We start from the raw sequence: 20255 nt of genomic DNA, 5'->3' as shown, positions 1-20255 counted from the left end.
CCTGAATTATGCAGCAAAAGATCACAGCTAAACTCTGTAATCCTACAGCGGTGAAATTAACTACCTAAATCTGCAGGAACAGCTGCCTCATTCTGAATAATCAAATCTAATGCAGAAGACTGACCTTGATGACATTTCCCGTAGATTCCTATTCACTTATCACACAGATAAATTTGAAAAAGGATCTAATTTTTATCCATTTCATAAAAACCAAAGTAATTTATTGAGAACGCTTACATTTTCCTCTCTAATCGTAACATCCCCTTTTTTGTATGGTTTTCATACTACATCTAAAGAAACTTCTGTCAGCTTGTAATATTTTTTTTCTCTGTGATTATATAGACCAATATAATTCTATACCACTAGCTCTACGGTTTCCAGTCAATACGATGCATAATCAGGTCTAGTTTGTGGTTCAGCCTTATGTGGTTGGGTTTGAGATCTCCACTGACAGCAGTGTAGCTGTGCCATGTTTTATGCATTGTAGGACAGAGAAAAACATGTCATAAATGGCTGAGCTCATTTTTGGTTTGGGGTTATATATTTAGCTGAACAACAACCAAAGAGCTTACACATCTTCATATGGTTTTTATTATACATGCCATTTTAAATGCAAGTACTGAAGGTTTTTGAGCAATGAGTGGTTTAAGAATTTTATGCTTAACATCTGCATGCCCATCTCCAAATGTCCTCCACATTCTCCACTGTTTTTGTTTCAGCCTCAAAGTATTTCAACCCTCAGCAATCATACATATTTTTGCACATTTTACACAACACTTAATGAAGGTTGGACTTCTTGTAGATGATCTACATTAATAACAAAATAATTCCTTTTGTGGCATGAAAACCACGTTGGAGGCTGCTTTAAGCTTTCGCCTAATGCATTGTGGGCTATGCATATTAATCCAATCATTGTGGGCACATCAAGCAGGGAAGGAGGACCAGTTTACCTTTAAAGTACCCAACTTATTTCTTCATTTTCTATAGTGTCCAACTGTAGAACTTGTACAGTCTGATACTTGGCCCGGTGCATGGTGCCTCATGTGCACGCCTCTCACGATTACCTGAAATTCCCAAGAATTTGCCAGTCTCATCCGTAGTACAGCCCTCTGTTCAGTCCACTTTCACCATGACATTGGCATGACAGTGTTAGACTTCAGTTACAGAGATGGTGTCACCAACACCTACTCTATTCTCACCTGCATGTGCACTCATTTACTAAAATTAGAACTGTCCTTTAGCAAAGGCTCTGGATAAATGAAGCAACCTCTAAAAATATGAAGACAGTGATGCCCCGCTTCTTTTTGTAGAAAGTTGAAAAAGTCCTGCAAACGCTGCAATGAGAATTGGAGGTTTACTCTAGGCTTGACCACGCATCATATATTTGAAAGAGTTACCAGTAAGCTGCTTAACCCATCTTAACGTAGAACTAGTGAGGGATAATTTAATAAAATGCAGCTCTGAGAGTAAAAGTGGCTTCTGCCCCCCCGACTCGCAAACTCAAGACAGGGCTTGAAATCTATAATGACAAAACGGACAGCTGTTGACTGGGGACGCAGCACTCAGGAGGTTACATTTGTGCATCAGGTCCCAGTGCTCAAACTTATCCCGGCGCTCCCAGATCATCACAGTGACAGGGCTTGTACGTCAAAGACAGAGAGGGAGGGGAGAAAGGGCCTGAACGTTAATGTTTCATTCATCAGAGGTCGGCCCTCTTCCTTCAGCGCGGTATGAAAACATAACTGTAATGAAAATCCCATCGATCCAAGTTGCTTTCTTTCAGACAAATTGCACTGTTTTCTCAGACTTTCAGTGTCTGAAAGGCAAATGTGAGGAGCAGGGATGAAATCTCCTCAGGACATCATCATCATCATCATCATCAGTGCTGCTTCGTGACAGGCAGACCTCAGACACGTTTTAGTTACACTTATCATCCCCTGAAGCACACAGCACAAATAAATGACTGAGTTCTGTAGAGGTGGAAATATTCAGGCATCAACATTGTGACTGTAACATGATTCAGAGGGTAATGTGTATGTATGTGTGTGTGTGTGTGTGGGGGGGTCTATTAAGCCTATATTTGATGGTTCAAACAATATGAAGGTGGTTGTGTCTAACATTTTGTGAAGACGCGAAGCTGAAACAAAGCTCCAAAAATAGAAAGCTCTTTGAGTGTCACCTATAGCTGTGCATAAAACTGAAACACTTCCATTCTCAGATATCAAAGCACGACACAGCCAAACTAATGGGCTTCGTTCCACCGCCATGCTTTTATTTTGAAATGTGGTCCAACATGTTATTTATGTGATATCAACATTGATTAAGACTCCTACGCTGATTCGTTTTGAATTTGCCAACTTATTTTTTTAGGAGTGTTTTCTGTTTTTAAACACTGCGTCTGCTTTTCTTTGTGTCGCCTGTAAAATGTTTGTATGCAGAAGCTACTGCTCGCTGCCCCCGTGTCCTAACCCCTTTGTTGCAGTGGAACCACTCATGTCTCATAGGAAAAAGCAATGAAAGGACACATTGAAGTTCCTCTGCTCATGTCAGTACATTTAGCTAGCACTTTGGAGCGCGATCTCAGAGGCCTCTGAAACATCAAAAATTTGGTTTACATTTTTGACTCTATCACCCCTGCCAGCAGTCACAGGGGGTAAAAGAGACAAAGACAGCCACTTTAAGTACAATCACACAGACTGTTATGTGGTCCCAAAGGAGGTTTTTGAAGAGCTAACACGCATGAAAAAAAAAACAAGACAGACAGTGTGGATAACCATCTTAGCCACGTTCAGTCTTCCTGCATTTCTAAATTAAAGATAGGGAGATAGAACAACTGCAATCTCTGCATGGGATCTCCTTTCACTGCTGAAGTAAAGCGACAAACAGGAAATAAATCAACCAGGCATCTCTGGGGTCAAGGGTTTATTTATTGAAGTCATATCACCAATGCCTGCACCCTTGTATAATCATTAAGTACTGTTTACATCCAGAGGCTGGATTTGTTGTTTGATATCTACTGTACTGTTTGGAAAGGTCCCTTCAATTAAACCTTTGGAATGAAATGTTTTAGGATATTGTGGCACCTGTAAACCTAGCAAAAGTTAAAGACCCACTCCAATGAAAATAGTGTTTTTTGTTGTTTTTCATGGTCTATCATCATTTTTCTAATGATTGAGGACATCTATAAACAAAATAGTTAAGATTAAAATGGCATTTAATGACCTCCTGATGCTCTGCAGAAACTATAACCTAGAAAATGACACACGTTTTCTTGATTTTTTTTGCTAAAAATGGCATAACATAATCATAATTAAGATACCACAGTTTCAAAATAGATCAAAAGATGAAAGGAGTGGGGCTTTAAAGCATTCTCTATCACAATAAAATGTGAGTGGGATTACATAAGTTTGCCTCTCCTAGATCTCTGTAAAACATTTACTATTTGGAAGATATATTCAATTAATGAATCAATATCTTAATAATGTTTGATATATCTGTATTTTTTTTTCCTTTTTTCTGTCTTTTCCTTTTTTCTTGCTTGAACTAAATCAATAAACCAAGCCAAAATACATTTAACATTAGACAGAAAATGATTTTATTTGAGGCAGTCACACTTGTTTTCCATCACTGAGCACAAGTAGATTAAGTATTCATTAAAAAAAGGATAAGAAGTACTGGACCAGAAAGAAAATTATAAAATAAAAATGTGAAAACAGACCCTAAAATTTTCATAACCAACACATTTTACATGAAGGATGAATCCAAAGCTTTTTGGAAGGTAGATCATAAAAGAGCGGCACCACTGTGCATCCAATGGTTAATGGTGAATAATAAAATGCGTGGGAGAGTACTGTATGAAAAGTTCTGTTTATGTGGCAAATCTGATTTGACAGTAACTGAGAGACTAACAAAGTTTTCATGCGAGGAAGCACTTCAAGGATGAAACTGATAAAAGAACAATTCTAAAAAGGCAAGCGTGCTGCGGTGAAAGGGAAATGGTAAAAACCCCAACATGATCTTTCTGGCTCTGAAAAACTGTAACCCTTGTGCTATCTTAGATGACCCCACCCTTACATTGACGTGTTCTCCCTACCATGACAAAGGTGGATAAAGGTGGAAAGATTTCATGTAATCCATGGACACCAGTGAAGATCACAAATCATTGAAGAAAAAAGGTTCAGCGCACTGTCTAGTGGGTCTAGATGACCCAACTCCCAATGTCAAAGTGCCTAGGATAGCACAAGGGTTAACACAAAGCTATACAATGGTATTCATCACAAAAAAAAGCAGATTTTGAGTTGAGTGGCACAGCAGCTATAAGACAACAAGCCAGGTAATTAACAAGGATATTATTTCTAAGCCAGTGGGACACCTGAGCATCCATTGGAAAAGCCAAACACAGAGTAGATCACATGGGAAGGTTGATTACTTACCACAGTTCAACCAGTTAGGGGCAAAACCGATGAAAGACCTGTGAAGTGTTGTGGAAATTCAGGTAAAGATAGTCATTTTAACTCTGTCAAGTCTATAAGCAGAATAAAGGCAGTGCGTATCACGACACTGGGACCGTCGCACTTCAGAGCTCATGTTTTGACTCAAAGTGTCACGCAGATAGTAATTTAGAGCGACACCGCTGATGCAAAGTTATATCTTTGTGCCATGCATTGCAGAGCCATGGCACATACAGCACTCTTAGGTGTCCTTCTACATCCTAGGACCTGACAAGGTGGAAAAAAACTGGAAGGATACTGTACTTTTAGAGAACTTAAGAAAATAACACATTTACTTCATTGCGTCTGCTTTAAAGGAAAATGGTGACAACGTTCCTAAACCAGTGTGATTTCCAATGTGTTCCACAGAGACCAGCAGCCTCAGCCCCACAGTTCTGACAGTATTCTGTCTTTGGATCTGTATCAGACTATTTAGAACAATCCTGACAAAGAGCCGCAAAACAGTAACAGATAACACGTTTTCTGTAACTGAATCATATATTTGTTCATTTTTAAATGCAGCCTATAACAGGATAACACCTGTCAAAATCAGAAAAAGAGTGACGGTTTTACAGAAACTAAGGGCAAATGAAGCTCAATTTAACAATTAAAAACAATTTGCATTTTATCTTGATTATTGGAAGGATAACACACATTTGCATAGAACCCAAATTAATTTAGAAGGAAGTCATTATAGGAAACATATTCTGCTCACTAAGTCGAATTAAATTCCATAGCCAGAGGAGATGTGACATTTCATTTTATTGCTATTCTCCATATGGTTTGGTGAAGTTATATTTAGCCAAAGACATAAGCAAGCATCTTCGCCTTAATTTGGTTTCAATTTTTGTGTGCCATGTATTTTACGAAATTATAGTTCTAGTGGTTTTTCCTCTTTATTATTTCAGTATTGTTAGTTGTTTCTTCTTGAAGGGCATTCCAGCTCAGCTTCAAGCATGACAACCTGTAATTGTTCCTTGGTTCATCAGTCTTGACACGTCCATCAGTCTTCAGCCGCTGTCAAAACCCACATTCTGCAGCTCTAATAGGTATTGCTCCATTTTCCCGCTTAGTATCTCATAAAGCAAGCTTTTTTTCCTATTTTTATAGCGCAATCTGGAGGTGGCATTAGTGGTGAGTAAGATAGTGATGTTTAGTGACAGCAAATGGCTTTCTGGTCAACAGAGCGCCCGGAAGTCATCGCTGTCACCCACATTTCTTCAGTGCCTGAGCCCAGCCTCGGCTCTCCGGCTCACCTTTGTTCCAGCGATCTAAAAAGGAGGAAGCTAATTGTATGACAGAGGTCAGAGTGGGCAACACCCACAACATACCAAGATGTGCCACTGCACAACACTGCCAGGCCATCTTGTCAAGAACTACTGTATGTAAAAACAAAAAAAAACAAAAGCAAAGAAAAAAGGCAGAAAGATAACTGAGGCTTTTATTTTGCTGCAAGCTGCAGTTTTTGTCTTTGTGTTCCCTTTATGACTATTGTCATCACATTTACGGCTGAGCTCAAAAACAGGCAGAATTTCTGCAAGCGGCTGGGCAAGTTGATAAGAGACAAACTACATGGTCTGTTTGGAGCTGATAATTCAGCACATATCAAACACCTTCTGGCGATTTAAGTCATTTTTATAGTGAGGCATCATATGCTGAAGAAGGGATGGAGGAATTCTCTGAAAGAAAGAATCATGCCGAAGTGGCCAAAAATAAATTGCTGTTGATATTACGGCCAAATGTAATGCTCCTTTTCTACTCTAATAGCATTACTGATATAGTTCAACACTAATTTATTTACTAACTCCAGTATGCAAGTTTTTCAATGTTTTCTTTGTAAATGTTGTCACCTAAAGGCATTCAACTCTTGACAACTCATTTATTCATGTCAATATCAAGTTTGACCAAATGATCCTGAATGTATTTTTTTATTATAATGCTCTGTGTTGTTGTTCACCTTTCGTGATATCCCTACAGGGGTCGCAACAACAAATCAGCTTTCACTGATTCACACACTCCGGATGCCCTTCCTGACCCAACTTTATTTTATCCGGGCTGGGGACTGGCACAGGGAGACCCAGATTCGGGCCCCCTTGTAGCTACATAGTTAGGCAATAGCGCTAGGGGTCTTGCCTGAGGACCCACACTGGATGAAGCACATGTCAGCCCCTGGCAGGGGGTCTGGGCTGCCGGTTAGATTTAGTACAATAGCTTAAGAAAATAGGAAGTTTAAGGTTAAACCTAAAAACAGGATTTGGCTGATGTTTGATATGTTGAAGTCAACTGAAGGTCCTAACCAGAATTTTGCAAAAACACAAGAATATTAGCTCCAAATCAATAGCTGAGCATAGACTTAGAGTAGTTTCACTGCTTGAGGAAAGATGATAACTTATGAGCCTAACCAAAAATTTGGTAAAAAACATTTCTTTGAATGAACATCAACAATATTCCATTTATTATTGATTGATTTATTATTGACTACTACCTAGTTCTTCTTACTTGTAATGAGTGTAAGAAACTATTGTGATCATTGCTTCATTAGACAAACTTCTGCAGCAAACTGCCTAAAGAAATAAATATTTTCTTGAAATGGTTCATTTTCTACCTGGTTATTCTGTTGTTTTGAGCAAAAGCTAATGATTTCACAATTTCAGAGAGGAAAGCCATAAAAGTTTTGTGTCCTGGACATCAGTGCTTTTAATTTTCTCCCATCATCACAATCTGTGTGTTATCTATACATTTATCTTATTCTAAAATTAACCTGTGGCCTGTTTTCATGAAAAACCTATCCACTTTTATATTGTGTATACGATATGAGGAAAACTTGCGATATGCGATATTAGTGATCAATATTGCGATAACGATAAATTTGCGGTAAATAAACAAATAGAAAAATAAACAAAAACATCATTCCCATTTCATTGCAACAATTTAAAAATTATACTCCAAATGACCCTAATCGACATGGGGGACAAACGTCAGGGTGGCTAACCCTGGTCCTCAAGAGCCTCAACCCTGTCTGTTTTCCAATTCTCCCTAGACTGCTCGATAATGATAACCAAAATCAGGTGTGTTCAGTCAATCAGGATGTGAAATCACTTGAGTCAGCCAATCAACAGCAAGCTGGTTAAGGAGAGCTGGAAAACAGGCAGGGTTGAGGCTCTTCAGGACCAGAGTTAACATAATAGGCCTCCATCTGATAGGTCAACAATGGGAAGGCGTCCATCTGATTGGTCAAAGCATAAAGGGATTTATTTGATTCGTTAAATGCTTCAAGCTGCTAGAAGATTGTTTTAACACATTTTGGGTTTGCGATTTATTGCGATATTTGCCGTCTTTTGCGATATGCATATTGCAGAGCTGGATATTGCGATAACGATAAATTTGCGGTATATTGTGCAGGCCTAATTGTGTATTACTTTGTGTTTGTGAATTCTTTCTTACTGACCGCTTGCTGTTCAAGTCAGTCCACAGCTGTCTGTCAACTGCAGAAAAGTAACTCTGAACCTCATCAGCAGCTAATGGCATAACAAAGACATTTACTTGTGCTTTTGTGTAGGGACCACCACACATTGTTCCAAAACCTTTCCAAGTAAATATTGTTTTTTTTTGTTTGTTTTTTTCTAATTGTTTGACCCCGACAAGTTACAATGAGCCGAGAATTTTGGTAAAACAATGTCAGCAGGAAATCAGTTTGATCTAACATCCAGATTTCTTGGATTATAACAGTCGCAATTGTAAGAATCTTTTTTTATTTTCTTTGGGCCTTTTGTCAACACAGTGCTTTATAAATAAACTGAATTGAATTGAAAATTGGTATTTGGAAGGCAGTATAGAAGCAGGATGTTTACAAGTCAAAATAAATGTTCATATGTACAACACTAATTCAAGAATCTTCTTTTTTGTAATGTCCTTATGAATGTCATCAATAAACATTTTATTTTTATCATAGAAAAAAATCTAAAAACCTGAAAACCCCACTATCAAGTAAGCTGGAATACAACATTTTTCTTTAATTGTTTACAGTACAGTCTTTCCACAGATTTAGGATTTTCTGTATTTTACACTAATTGACATGCCAGATCAGAGGCCATTAAAAAAACAATAAAAAACAAAATTTGCCTTTTTGATCACAGTTGGATCATATATAGTCTGTCAACTGAACAGTTTGCCTCGTTCTTTCTTCAGTAAAACATGTTTAGCTGCATCACTGGGGGGGGTTACAGGCTTGTTTGCAGTCCTCTCTGCTCCATAGATATGTATAAATACACTTGCTGTGCCTGAGCGAGTGCATGCTCACCCACAGACACTGGAAACTCATCTGTGACATTTAAGAGTTGCAGCCACTTGCCAATAAGGCTAATTAAGTACACAAGTTCTAAATACTAGCAGAAAACTAAAAAAGAATGGAGTCTGCTGGAGTAAAAATAGCTTTTCACCTCTACCATGAAACCATAACTAGATTTTATGGATATTCATTAACTTGATACTAAAAATAAATATAAGAAAGGGAACTGAGAACGCTATATTTTAAATGACAAATCCAAAGTTTCCCCTGCAAACTTTAGTTTAGTCTGTTTAGTTTAGCAATCAGCTATTATATTTTATATCAAATTTTATGTTTTGTACAATTAGTGAAGCCCGTTAAGACAACTGTGTCGTAATATATGTGAATTAGAAAAACTGAATTGAATTGAATTAAAGCCGAGCTAAAGGACAGATGAAGTGTAAATGGCCGGTAAACTTTCCATGATTGACAGTAAAAAAGACCAACAAATATTAAAATGACAGCCACGTTGAATAAATACCTCCCATCTTCTTGTTTACCAGATTCCTGCCCACCCATATGCGGTGTTAAGCAAACTAATTACCTGAACAAACTCAAATAAGATAAGTTGCTTTTATTAAGCTGGTTGCACAAAACCAACTCCAAAATGAGGCAATAGAAAACATTGAAATCAATCTGTAAAAGCATTTTCAAGCCTATGAACAGAACACCAGAAAATGCACATTATTCAGTTTCCAATTAAGCTAAAGTAGCATCTGTTAGGTTAGAGAGGAGGCGGTCCTTTTGACAGAGAAAGCTGGAGTAGCAGCTGCAATGTCTCTTCTCCACCCACACAAAAAAAAAAAAAAAAAAAAAAAAAATCAGGCTGTCATCAGTAAAATGTCTTTTAAGCAGAATACACTCTTTCCTTAACCCGTGATCTATGCACTGCATAGAAAATGTACCTTGTTGTATACAGGCCTGAAGAAATGATTAAAGAGAAGTTATATATGGCATAGACTCATTTTAGCTACAATCTTTGAATATTTGTTTAAAGACATAATGACATGTACCTTTTTTCATGATATATACCAAATTTACATAAACAAATTATAAATACATGTCAATTCTCAACATTTATTTTAATAAAGACAAGCTTAACTATGCATAAGTATGGAGGTAGAAATGTTTGCACACATAATCCACCTGTGATGTACAGTTTTCAAGCACTTGAAAGCTGAATTTTGAGGAAAAAAATGGCCAAAAATGTGAATTTAGATGTAAAAATTTGAAAAATGTACGGATTTCTGTTAACTCCAAATATCCTCTTTGTGTGCAAACTTTAAATCTCTGCTTTTTGCCTTGAATAATTACATTGAGCTCCAACCTTGCTCTCTGGGTGGTTTAGTGTCTGAATATGTGCATTATTTTTCATTTGATTGTGTGCCAATTTGAGCCACTAGACGAGTGCCAGCCTTGTGTTTGTTAAAGGAACTGCTGACATGGTTTGTGAAAAGGTAATCATCAACTCTGTTAATAAACACAGACATAAACAAAAACAAAAACAAGAGAGTCGCCCCACTTCGTCTTCTGAAACATCTCAGAAATACTACATGGGCTGATTCAATAACAATACTAACACAACCGCCGTAACCTCACACACACCACACACTTGTACTTTAACCTTTTATTCATCAAATCACTCTTTCCTTAGACTTTTATTCCAAGGTTTTTGACTTCTTTTACTGCTTGATATTGATTTCTGTAAGTCTCCTGCACTTCTTTCCATGAGCTTCCTTTCAGCCCTCTTTTGTCAGATTCTTGGGATAAAAGCTTCTGCTAAGTGTCTAAATGTCCATGGGAAGGTGAACAAACAATCTGGAACGTAACTGAAAGCAAAGAATGTCAAAACATGTTATTTTCTAATAATTTACTTTTTTATGCTACAGAAAACTGTTTTGGAATTTAACTTTTCCCATTAGTGAGCATTAAACTAAAAGGGGTTACATAAGTATGAATATGGATCATTGATATTATATTAATTTAGTTATTGCTATTTCTTTGAATAATGTTTTATTTGTTTTGTGTTAGTTTTATTTAAGTTGCTAGACATTAAATTTAAGGCTGTTAAGTCAAATTTGATGAATATTTTAATGCATAACTTCCTCAACATTGAAAACATTAGCAGCTTCAGATTGTTGTTACAGCTGCACGTGCAAGCTCTGGAGTTATAAAGTTTATACTCCTTTTCTGACATTTCAAATCAAATATTGCTATAAGTTGCTTTGGGGCTTCCCTCCACTCATTACTGTATTAACACAACATATTTAAGAATGGAATTAAGTATAAAGCCGCTTGTCTACACCTTGAAATGGTCCAACTGCGACCTCTCCCCCATTAACAAGACCGAAGAGCTGTCAAAGGACACTAAAGACTAGGAAAGATTAGATTGTTGAACAAGACTGGGAAGAACCAATCCACAAAAAGTAAGCAAGTTGATGAGAAGAGATCGACTGAGCATCCTGCTTTGGGGCTGTTCTTCTGTAAAGAGGAAAGGACAACTCATCCGTATTAAATAAAAAAGGATGCGTGGCGCCATGTGTGGAGAGATTTTTGGCCAGAACCTCCATCCATTCAGTGAGAGCATTGAGGATGAAATGTGGCTGGATCTTCCAGCCTGACGATGATCCCAAACACATCACCCACGCGATAAAGACGTTGCCATGTAAAAAGAATTTCTAAGGTTCTGGAGTGGCCTAGCCAGTCTTTTTACCTCGAACTAATAACACATTTTTGAAAGGAGTTGAAAGTCTGTGTTGCACAGCGACAGCTCCTAAACATTTCAGCTCCTGAGAGGACCTGCATGAATGCACCAAAATAGCAGTTACAGTGTTTGCAGACCTAAAGGAAACTGTATAACAAACTAAATTCTAGACCTCCTTAGTGCAGATAACTTCCAGAACATTGTTTATTCTTCAAAGATCCTATTTAATATCAACTCTAAATGCACATAAGACCAGCAGGTAAATAACAAAAAGAGTAGCACTGTGGAGCCGCTCTGCATTTATCTTTTGAAATTCAAGCTTTGGTGACAACACATCTGTAGGTATGAAAACACTCTTTGATTCAACATGAATGCCTTGTCAGTGGACATTTAAATCCATGGAAACCATAATCAAGTGCAAAGCAAACTGTAAAAGCCTGCTCATAGCCTCAGTGGTAGGTTTGTCATGATTAATTCTATGGGAGTAGAGCCTTCAATGTGTTTTCTGCTGGCTTTGTGTTCCTGATGGCCTTGCCAAGAAAATGTGTGCTTTAGCTTTAAGCTCAGAATCTGTAATGTTCAGACCTTATTTTGTGTGGGAAATTCTCTGTTAAAAAAAGAAAAAACATAAAGGGAACCTGCATGGATCAGAAATTCCCTTCCCTTGTTTCTACACATTCACAGTGAGCAAAAAAATGTTTCTTTTTTGCTACAGTTAACTTGCACAGTGTAACAGATTGACTTCTGCAAACAATATCCAGTAAAAGTGCAAGAAGATGCCCCCCTGACCCGATCCTTCGGGTCTCCAGGGTGTTCCTTATAAGCAAACAGAAAGGTCACATCCACACAACACATTAGAAATGTTGCATCAACACTGAATCATTACTAACTTTAGCTGTGAAACCAACCATTCTGACAACCCAACGGCTAACAAAACACAGCAGACTGCCTTGGCTTGAATGTGCTCCAAAAGTCAGAGCTCTGTTGACTCAGTTGAATTGCTTGCCTAAGGCGCTGGTGCCTGGACACATACATATAATTAGAGAAGGTCACTGTGCCTCCTGTCTTGTCAACAAAATCACTTCAAGATGAGAAATTCTGGCTCAGCCTAGGCCAGACCTCCCTCAAATACCCTTGCCAATCAAGACCCAGCAAGTCTGTTTAGCCTTAGGTGAGTTCTAATTATGCTATTTGCATACCATGCTTAAATAGTGACGAGTGCAAAAATAATGCATCATTTAAGCGGAGGTGTGTAGCTCCAGAGATGTAAGAAAAAAGATGGTTATGGGGACATTTAACGACTCACTCCTTAAAAATCAACCAACCGGCTTTATTTATAACATGTTTTATGAGCATTTACAGGACATCGGGCTTTACCTTTTTCCCAAGTGCAATAAAATTCATAATATTAACCCAGAACACCCATCTATCGATTTTCCAAACCTGCCTGATTCCCTTCGGGGTCACAGGGATGCTGGAGCCTATACCAGCTACTGTTGGGTAAAGAGAGTGTATACCCTGAAAGGATTGTGAGTCCAACATAGAACATCGATACATAAACAAACACTTCTATTTTACTATTTAAGCTTTGCTCCAAGACCCCTCTCAGGAAAAACGTCTTCAGTTTTTACGTCTCATTTCATAGCCGTGCAGTCTTATGGACATTCTCAATAAACCGAGACAAAATAGAAGTCAAAATGTTATTAAATTCTATCATTTCACTTGCAAGTCCAAACATTGTGTAGACACAAAAATATCCTCTTTCTTTCTCTTTCATATGTTATTTTTTTGCTCAGGTTGGGAAGGAAGGTTCATACGTGCAGAATATAGACTTTAACAAGTAACTGTATCTTTTACCAACACAGATTGAGGGTAAAAAAAAAAGGTTTAAAACTAATCAGGCATCTCAAATCTCCTTGCTCATTGCATGCTCCTCACACTTTTCGCCCAGTCCACTGTATGATGAAGTGGAAATGGCTTTCACATCGCTCCCTGGTGGCCTCACTAAGGAACTATTAATCTATAGCTCTCCATATTGCATTCAGATCTGCCTTCCCCAGTCACCTCATGGCCTGGAGTAAAGGCCACAGCGAGGCCCAAAGGACTGGACAAGCTTTTATTATGAGCTGCATGGATATCTCTGGGTTTCTAAGCACTTCCTTTGACAGTGACTGATAGCCAATTAACAGTCGGAGAAGAGTATTGATCACTTAGAGAGCAGGAGAGACCTGAAACATCTCCTTGCAGACACTACTCTTGCTATGGGAGCGGGCGGACAGAAGATCCTTTACACTTAAAATAAACTGAAGCAAAAATTACTGCTTACTGTTGACTTCAGATATGTCGCAATAGCTATTTAGTACAGGTTTTTTAAGACCACAGTCCCATTATATCTAGTCTCTTTTATTCTTTTGTTGCTTTATTGGTTTATTGCTTTTATTGTTTCTTTATTGTATCATATTGTCTCTGATTTTATGTGATTTTATGTTAAGCACTTTGGTTGCTTCTGCTTAAATAAGTGCCATACAAATAATAAATTGATTAATTGATAGTCTCCATGATGTTTACGATTAAGGTTAGGTCATAATATACACATATAGACTTTTTTTTTAATGCTACAATTTTCCCCCCATAAGATGTGAGCTGAATGTTGTCTTAATGAAGGCATTTGAAGGCCCACTCAAAAAAATTCTTATTTGTGTTTTTCGCATGTTCTTGTTGCATTTTACTCAAGATGAAGGACATATATTAAAAAAAATTAAGCTAAAATATAAATATATTTATTCAAATCATTGTTAAATCAGCAGCAGATGAAAGAATGCAGTTGGAAAAAGCTTTTAGCACTGACATAGCTGCTATAGTCAGTGGGCCACAAGCTCCCTGCTCCGCTCCATTCTTGCAGACAAATAGATCCACGTACGTCTTTGTTTTCCTCATCTGAGCAGGCATCTGGACCAAAATGGTACAGCGGGATAGCTCCAATATTGCTCGACGTTTTTGTTGCACCGCTAATGTTAGGTTGGGGTTGTGAAGGACTGTAAGCTAGCAGGAGAGTGTAAACAAAGGGATGATGGTACGTCAGGGCAGGCTCACTCAGGATTAACGGTCCTGCCCACATATAAAGAGGCTCATTTCTGATTAACTACTACTGCTCTGCAGAAACTATGACATAAAAAAACAACACATTTTTTATTTATATTATTAAAAACAGCATAATCATATTTAAGAGACCACTGGGAACGCTTTTAAGATGTATCAAAAGATGATTCGAGTGGGACATGAAGGTTATGTTCACATAAAAACGGTTTGTTCTTAGCTGCTGCGTCTCCAAAACAACAATTTTTGTTTTCTGAATTGGAAAGTTTGTCCCCTAATCCAAACACAAGTCAAAGTCAGACTTGTTCTGGATGAAAAATGGGTTAAAACTGCAGCTACTTTTTCCACTGCTTATGCCCTTGTTTTATGTGGATCTTAATATGAGCATCAAAGCCCAAACCATCCATTTTATCGTTTTACTGCTTAACAATAGTCTGCAGCATCAAGGCTAAAAGAGACAGGAAAAACCTCAAAACGGAGCCTTTTTGGCAGAATCAGTATTTTATACAGGGACTGACCTCCCGGGTTCAGCAGCAACCTTCACATGTCCACTGTTTTCGCTGAACTGATTTTTTTTTTTCTCCCTCTCTGGAAGAGAACGCTGGCATCCAAGGTTGAATGTCAGCAATGCATGGCTTCCCCCCCCCCCAAGTAAAAGCGAGAAAAAGGACCAGGAGAGCACAGCATTCGATTAAACCCTCCAGGAAAACACTTGGGACTGAGCTCAACAAGTTCATCCAAACTTCTAACCGGCTGCCTTTAGATATCGTCACCAGTTGCTTGTACAAGGTAGTTGGCAGCGATGAAAACACAACAGCAGAGACTGAGTCCACTCTCCCTGTGACTGTGACCTTTCATGATGTGAGACATAATCTCATCTCACATCAGATGTCAGTTTTATCCTACCTTGATGAAAAAGTGCAATTTGTTGCTATGGCGCGCGGCACATGAGGCGAGAAAGAGCCTCACTCCAGCCCCGTAAGCGCTTTCACGTGGACCTGAATCATAGAAATGGGGTAATTGAAACAAAAGGGCAGAGTTTGACAGAGATGTAGTGCCTTCGTGGAACCTCTGCACTGCCTGCAGAAAATAAAAAAGCAAACTCCTCCCACCTGCAAGGTTCATCATGGCCGTGTCCTCGCCAAAGCCTGTGTCCTTTCCTTGCCTTCCAAGATGGCCATTTGCAAATGATAAGTGCACAGACATGGCCTTCAAAAAGATAAGGCACCTGGGTATTTGTTTCCAAATGGAGCTTGTTTCCTTACCGTTTAAAGCTGACCTATGCTGACATGCGCTGCTTAACTTTTATTTGTTTTTTATTGAACTATTATCTCTTCCTTCATTAATCACCGCAACTCAAACAACGGAAATTACTTTTCAAGTCTTGGAAGAAAAAAAAAGGTTCATTTCCTTTGTGATTTTTCTTGCTAGCACATGAAAATGCCGCATTTGATTATTTCCCTCTAATATGCAACTCAACTCTGTTGTGATAATGATGGCAATTTTCCATTTCCATTCAAAAAATAGCCACAGACTCAATAGATTAAATTGTTTGAATATTTTGCTATTTTTAATGTCTCACACAATGCACATGTTCATTAAAATTTACAGTTTAAATGTCAGCGCTTGAAAGAAAAACGATTTCAGCCAAGGGTGCGTGTCTAGTTTAAGGCAATCTAGGATGAATGGGGAAAACAAAAACTTTTTCAAGGTTAAAAAGTTTAAGTTCCTAAAATATACATTACAGCTCTCTGTCATGCATTAGCAATAGAACAAAAAGTTAAAAGATTTTAAATTCTTTTCACCATTTATCCCAAAGAATAATGCTCATTAAAGTTAGAGAGAAATCAACATAGAGACAAAAATAATCCCATCGGAGGGAAAAGCTGGTTTTCAATCACTGTAATGTAAAATGGAAACTCACAAACTACTGTATTATGCAATAGATTTCTGCTTCTTGTCATTAGATGGCCAGCCCCTTGCATCATCACAAGATTTACACCCCGTGGAAATTGCTCACACAAGTAAAAAGCTGCCTGATTTCAAATCCCATGTTCCCACATGGAACCAAACAACAATTGCTTGGCAACGCTCTCAGCGGGCGGAAAGGAAAAAAAAAAGATATTTTTTATTTACTCCACCTGGATAACTCCGTTTTGATGATGTTTTCAGAAGCGGTGAAAAATAAAAATAGAAGTTCCAACAAATGGGAGACAACAGAAGAAACCGGTGTTGGGATAATGCACAAGTGTGCATCATAAAGCACCACGTTTCTCCCTCACACACACCCAGACACATACTTTGCATGCAAAAAACATTAAGCAGAGCGCGTTCACCAGCAAAGCAGAACATTTCTTTGTTCCTAAGACTCTGAAAGCGGACCCCTGTGTCCGACCCTTCAGATCACTCGCTGCACGGTGGAATGGAAAGTGCTCCGCCAGCTCACTGGATTGACAGCCCCACCTTTATTACCGGCTGAGTTTGGTTTCTTTGCCAAAAGAAATGCAAGCTTTGATCCAGACAAACGCCAACTCAGCAGCTTGACTCTGCACAGAGGATGGCTCGACTGATCTGAGCTGAGACGGTCCTGATTGTGATGCAGGGAGAATTGGCTAATTTGGCCCCAACTCTGATCCGTTTCTGGAACTCACTTTGTCCAATGAAAGCTGTCTCTAAACTGTGAAAGGAGCTTTTGACGAAGCCAGAAAAAAAAACAAAAAAGGAAAAAGGCATCGGGGAACAAATCCGAGACAGAAAATAGCATGAAATTCTAACAGAAGTTTAATAGTTAACCCAGTCTTCATCTTCCTCATTATCTAGTATTTCAATGTGAGGTCACGGTGGGGTTAGACACCTATTTCAGCAGGCAATGAATGACAGTCAGGGTAACACCCTGCATAGAGCCTGTGAAATATTAAACAGCGGCATCTTATCTTAGGGAGTTTATAGTCCTAAAAATTCCTCTCATCCCTGGAGGTCTAAAGCCCTCATGTAAAAAGAAGAAAACCCAAACGAGTGCGCAACACGGTCTTCAAACGGAGGAGTAATCTGTCTGTGAGGCAACAACAGAAACCCAGTGAAGCATGCCGCCACCCGTGTCAACCAGCAGAACACAAGAACTTCTTGCGTGTATCACCAAAAAAACCAAACAAACATCTGACTGTTTATTTAAATGTAATATATTCATAATTACACACTAATTAATTCAAGAGAAAGACCCCCCGCCCCACCACCACCACCACCAGTTCCTCATCTTTGTGTCCTGAAGCAGGAGGAGTAATTACACCATCTTAACATGTTTTGCTTATGTCCTGAGCAAGGTGAACAAGTCAGAGACAACAGCAGGCAGCTGATGTGTGGAGCTCTCACCTACTAATGTAACCCAGAGGCCTCCAGCTAATGTCTAGGATAAGTCAACAATGAAGTGGTCAGTCCTGTTAGATATAGAGAACTGTGTTAAATGTATTTTTATAGTCATATCTGCTAAATGTTTGGAGGAATCCTTGCCCCCCCACCCCCCACCCCCCGGTTTTGTGTGGCCACGTGGTGCAACTTCTCTCTATCTGTGTGATGGTTTTGTACAGGAAAGCACATTTGCATCTGCAAAGTCCGGCTACATCATAGAAAAAACTCATCAGTAGCAACTCAGTAAAGCTGTCAACATCCTGCAGATGCAGCAGGAATGAGTCGTGGCCGGGCAGTTAAAACATCCTGTTAGCAGAGAAACTAGTTAGATGAATGGAGGTGTGCTGCTCTAACTTCAGGATGCAGACAGACTGTGAAAAGGGAGGAGCAGCTTTATTGTTCCTATTTGTTTCTATACAGTCTGAACTGTGTTATTATTACTAGTAAAACTATTAGTAAAATATTAATAATATTAATAATAATAAAGCCGTAACTTTCTGCTGCTGCGTCAAATATGTGATACATTTCAGTAGATTGACGTTCTGCCCCGCGTTTTAACCTTGAAAGAAGCGCCGCGTAACCTTGCAGGTGTAGGCTAATTGATGGGCTAGCAAATTACAGAACAATGCCAACAACTGCTCTGTCACGCGCTCCGTCACGCGCACCTCTATTCAGACGAGGTGGTGGGGGGGGGGGGGGGGGGGGTTAACTTGTAAAGTAAACACAGTCGTCTTACTTTATGTAGTTTTTGTTGAACAAATTCAACATAAATGAACCAAAGCGGGTTTAATGAAGTGTTGAACTCACCGGCGGTGCACGTGAAGAAGCCAACAACAAGCCGGAGCACGAGGACGGCGGCGCTCCACCTGCAGCGGACAAAGGGGCCCGGAGGTAAGGGCATCTTCGTGGGTTTAATCACTTAAGTTTCGAAACGGAGAGCCGACACAGTGGCACGCGCGTGTTTTTTTTCTTTCCTTTTTCTTTCCACGTCCGTAGAGTGTCCTCTGTGACACCTCTATTCACAAGTTTTTCCTTCTTCAGCACGTCTCGCGCCGTGCCATCAGCATCCCAGTCGCGCGCCTTCGTTGCTCGGAACAACGCATCACAGGTGTGGTGGAGGAAACTGCCGCGGGTCTTTCACTGTAGCCCTGTAGTGTATTTATCCCAATTCCGCTCACAAGTCCTCCCCGCCTGCCAACTGAACTGAAGAGGGAGGCAGCTTCTGTCGTGGGGAAGGAGGGGTTTTTCTCTCTCTTTTTTTCTTTTTGGTCACTTTTGCAGCGCTCGCGCAGAAGAGTACCTTCTCCAAAATGCGAAAATGGTAAGAATTGGCAGCGCAGGACGGAACATCTGCTTGCACAGCAATGCTGGAGTGCTGAGAGTCAGGGAAGGTATACGCTGCGATGAGCAGGCAGGAAAAACCAGGAGCGGAATCTGGATTGGATGCTGGATTGTTTCACAGAGAAACATTTCCATATCATCAACAAACAGAACTAACCACACACTGCCAATGCACAGAGTATGTTTGCTCCCCTATCCCCTGCAAAGTACGCTTTTCATATCCTCTACCTTACATGAAAATGATGGATATGTCATTCAACCCTGAATGATGGGAATCACATCAGCGCTTTGCATACAAATTCTCACTGATCGCCTCTGCATGTCATTGAGTTTCGCATAAACATGCCTCTGGTTCGTCTTGAGAGTCTGTGCATGCCTGCTGCAGTAAGCTACATCAGTGATGGACAAACACAAAGGAAGAAGAAGAGGAAGCCAGGAGATTAGTGCTCCCGTGAGGGAGAACACCTGTCAACAAACTCAAACGTGTGAGTGTGTGTGTGTGTGTTACACTCCAAGAAAGCTTTTTCGTCCTTTTCTGGAGTGACTGCCAGACTGTTCTGTCGTGCCGATTATTGATGCACTTTATTATTCAAAATTGTTGGGGGGTGTTTTCTGTGTTTATCCATCTCCACTCCCACATAGATGAATAGATCGAAGCACAGAGCTGGACCGCGGCTTTACCAGCTAATTATGGAGCTCATGTAGATGGATGATTCCTTAGATAGAGCCGAGCTATTACAGCCTACAAACTCATTAAGGCCTCTCCCTGTCCAGCATTCCCTTCTAAAGGTCAAAGCAGCAATCAGGGTGGCGGTACAAAGCGCCGATGCGTTGGTGCACATGCAGAAATCCACATCCTGCTGCCATACAGCTCACAATCAAATCCTCACAG

The 20255-nt window shown here is 39.5% G+C and overlaps 1 protein-coding gene across 4 annotated transcripts in view; it reads right to left on the bottom strand.

Moving 5' to 3' along the window:
• unc5a (unc-5 netrin receptor A) overlaps window positions 1–19406 on the bottom strand; it is a 154414-nt gene extending 135008 nt beyond the window's left edge. For all 4 annotated transcript variants that reach the window (XM_020706676.3, XM_004073514.5, XM_020706677.3 and 1 more), the window contains exon 1: window positions 18830–19406. In XM_020706676.3, the coding sequence (XP_020562335.1) occupies window positions 18830–18923 (94 nt within the window). In that variant the 5' untranslated portion in view covers window positions 18924–19406. The remainder of the gene's footprint in view (window positions 1–18829) is intronic.
• Between the last annotated feature and the right edge of the window lie 849 nt (window positions 19407–20255).

This window comes from Oryzias latipes, chromosome 10, assembly GCF_053564925.1.
Source record: "Oryzias latipes strain Hd-rR chromosome 10, Olatipes_Hd-rR_3.1".
NCBI classification, from domain to species: domain Eukaryota; kingdom Metazoa; phylum Chordata; class Actinopteri; order Beloniformes; family Adrianichthyidae; genus Oryzias; species Oryzias latipes.
Note: the sequence above shows the minus strand (reverse complement) of the source record. Positions and strands in the feature narration are given on the sequence as shown.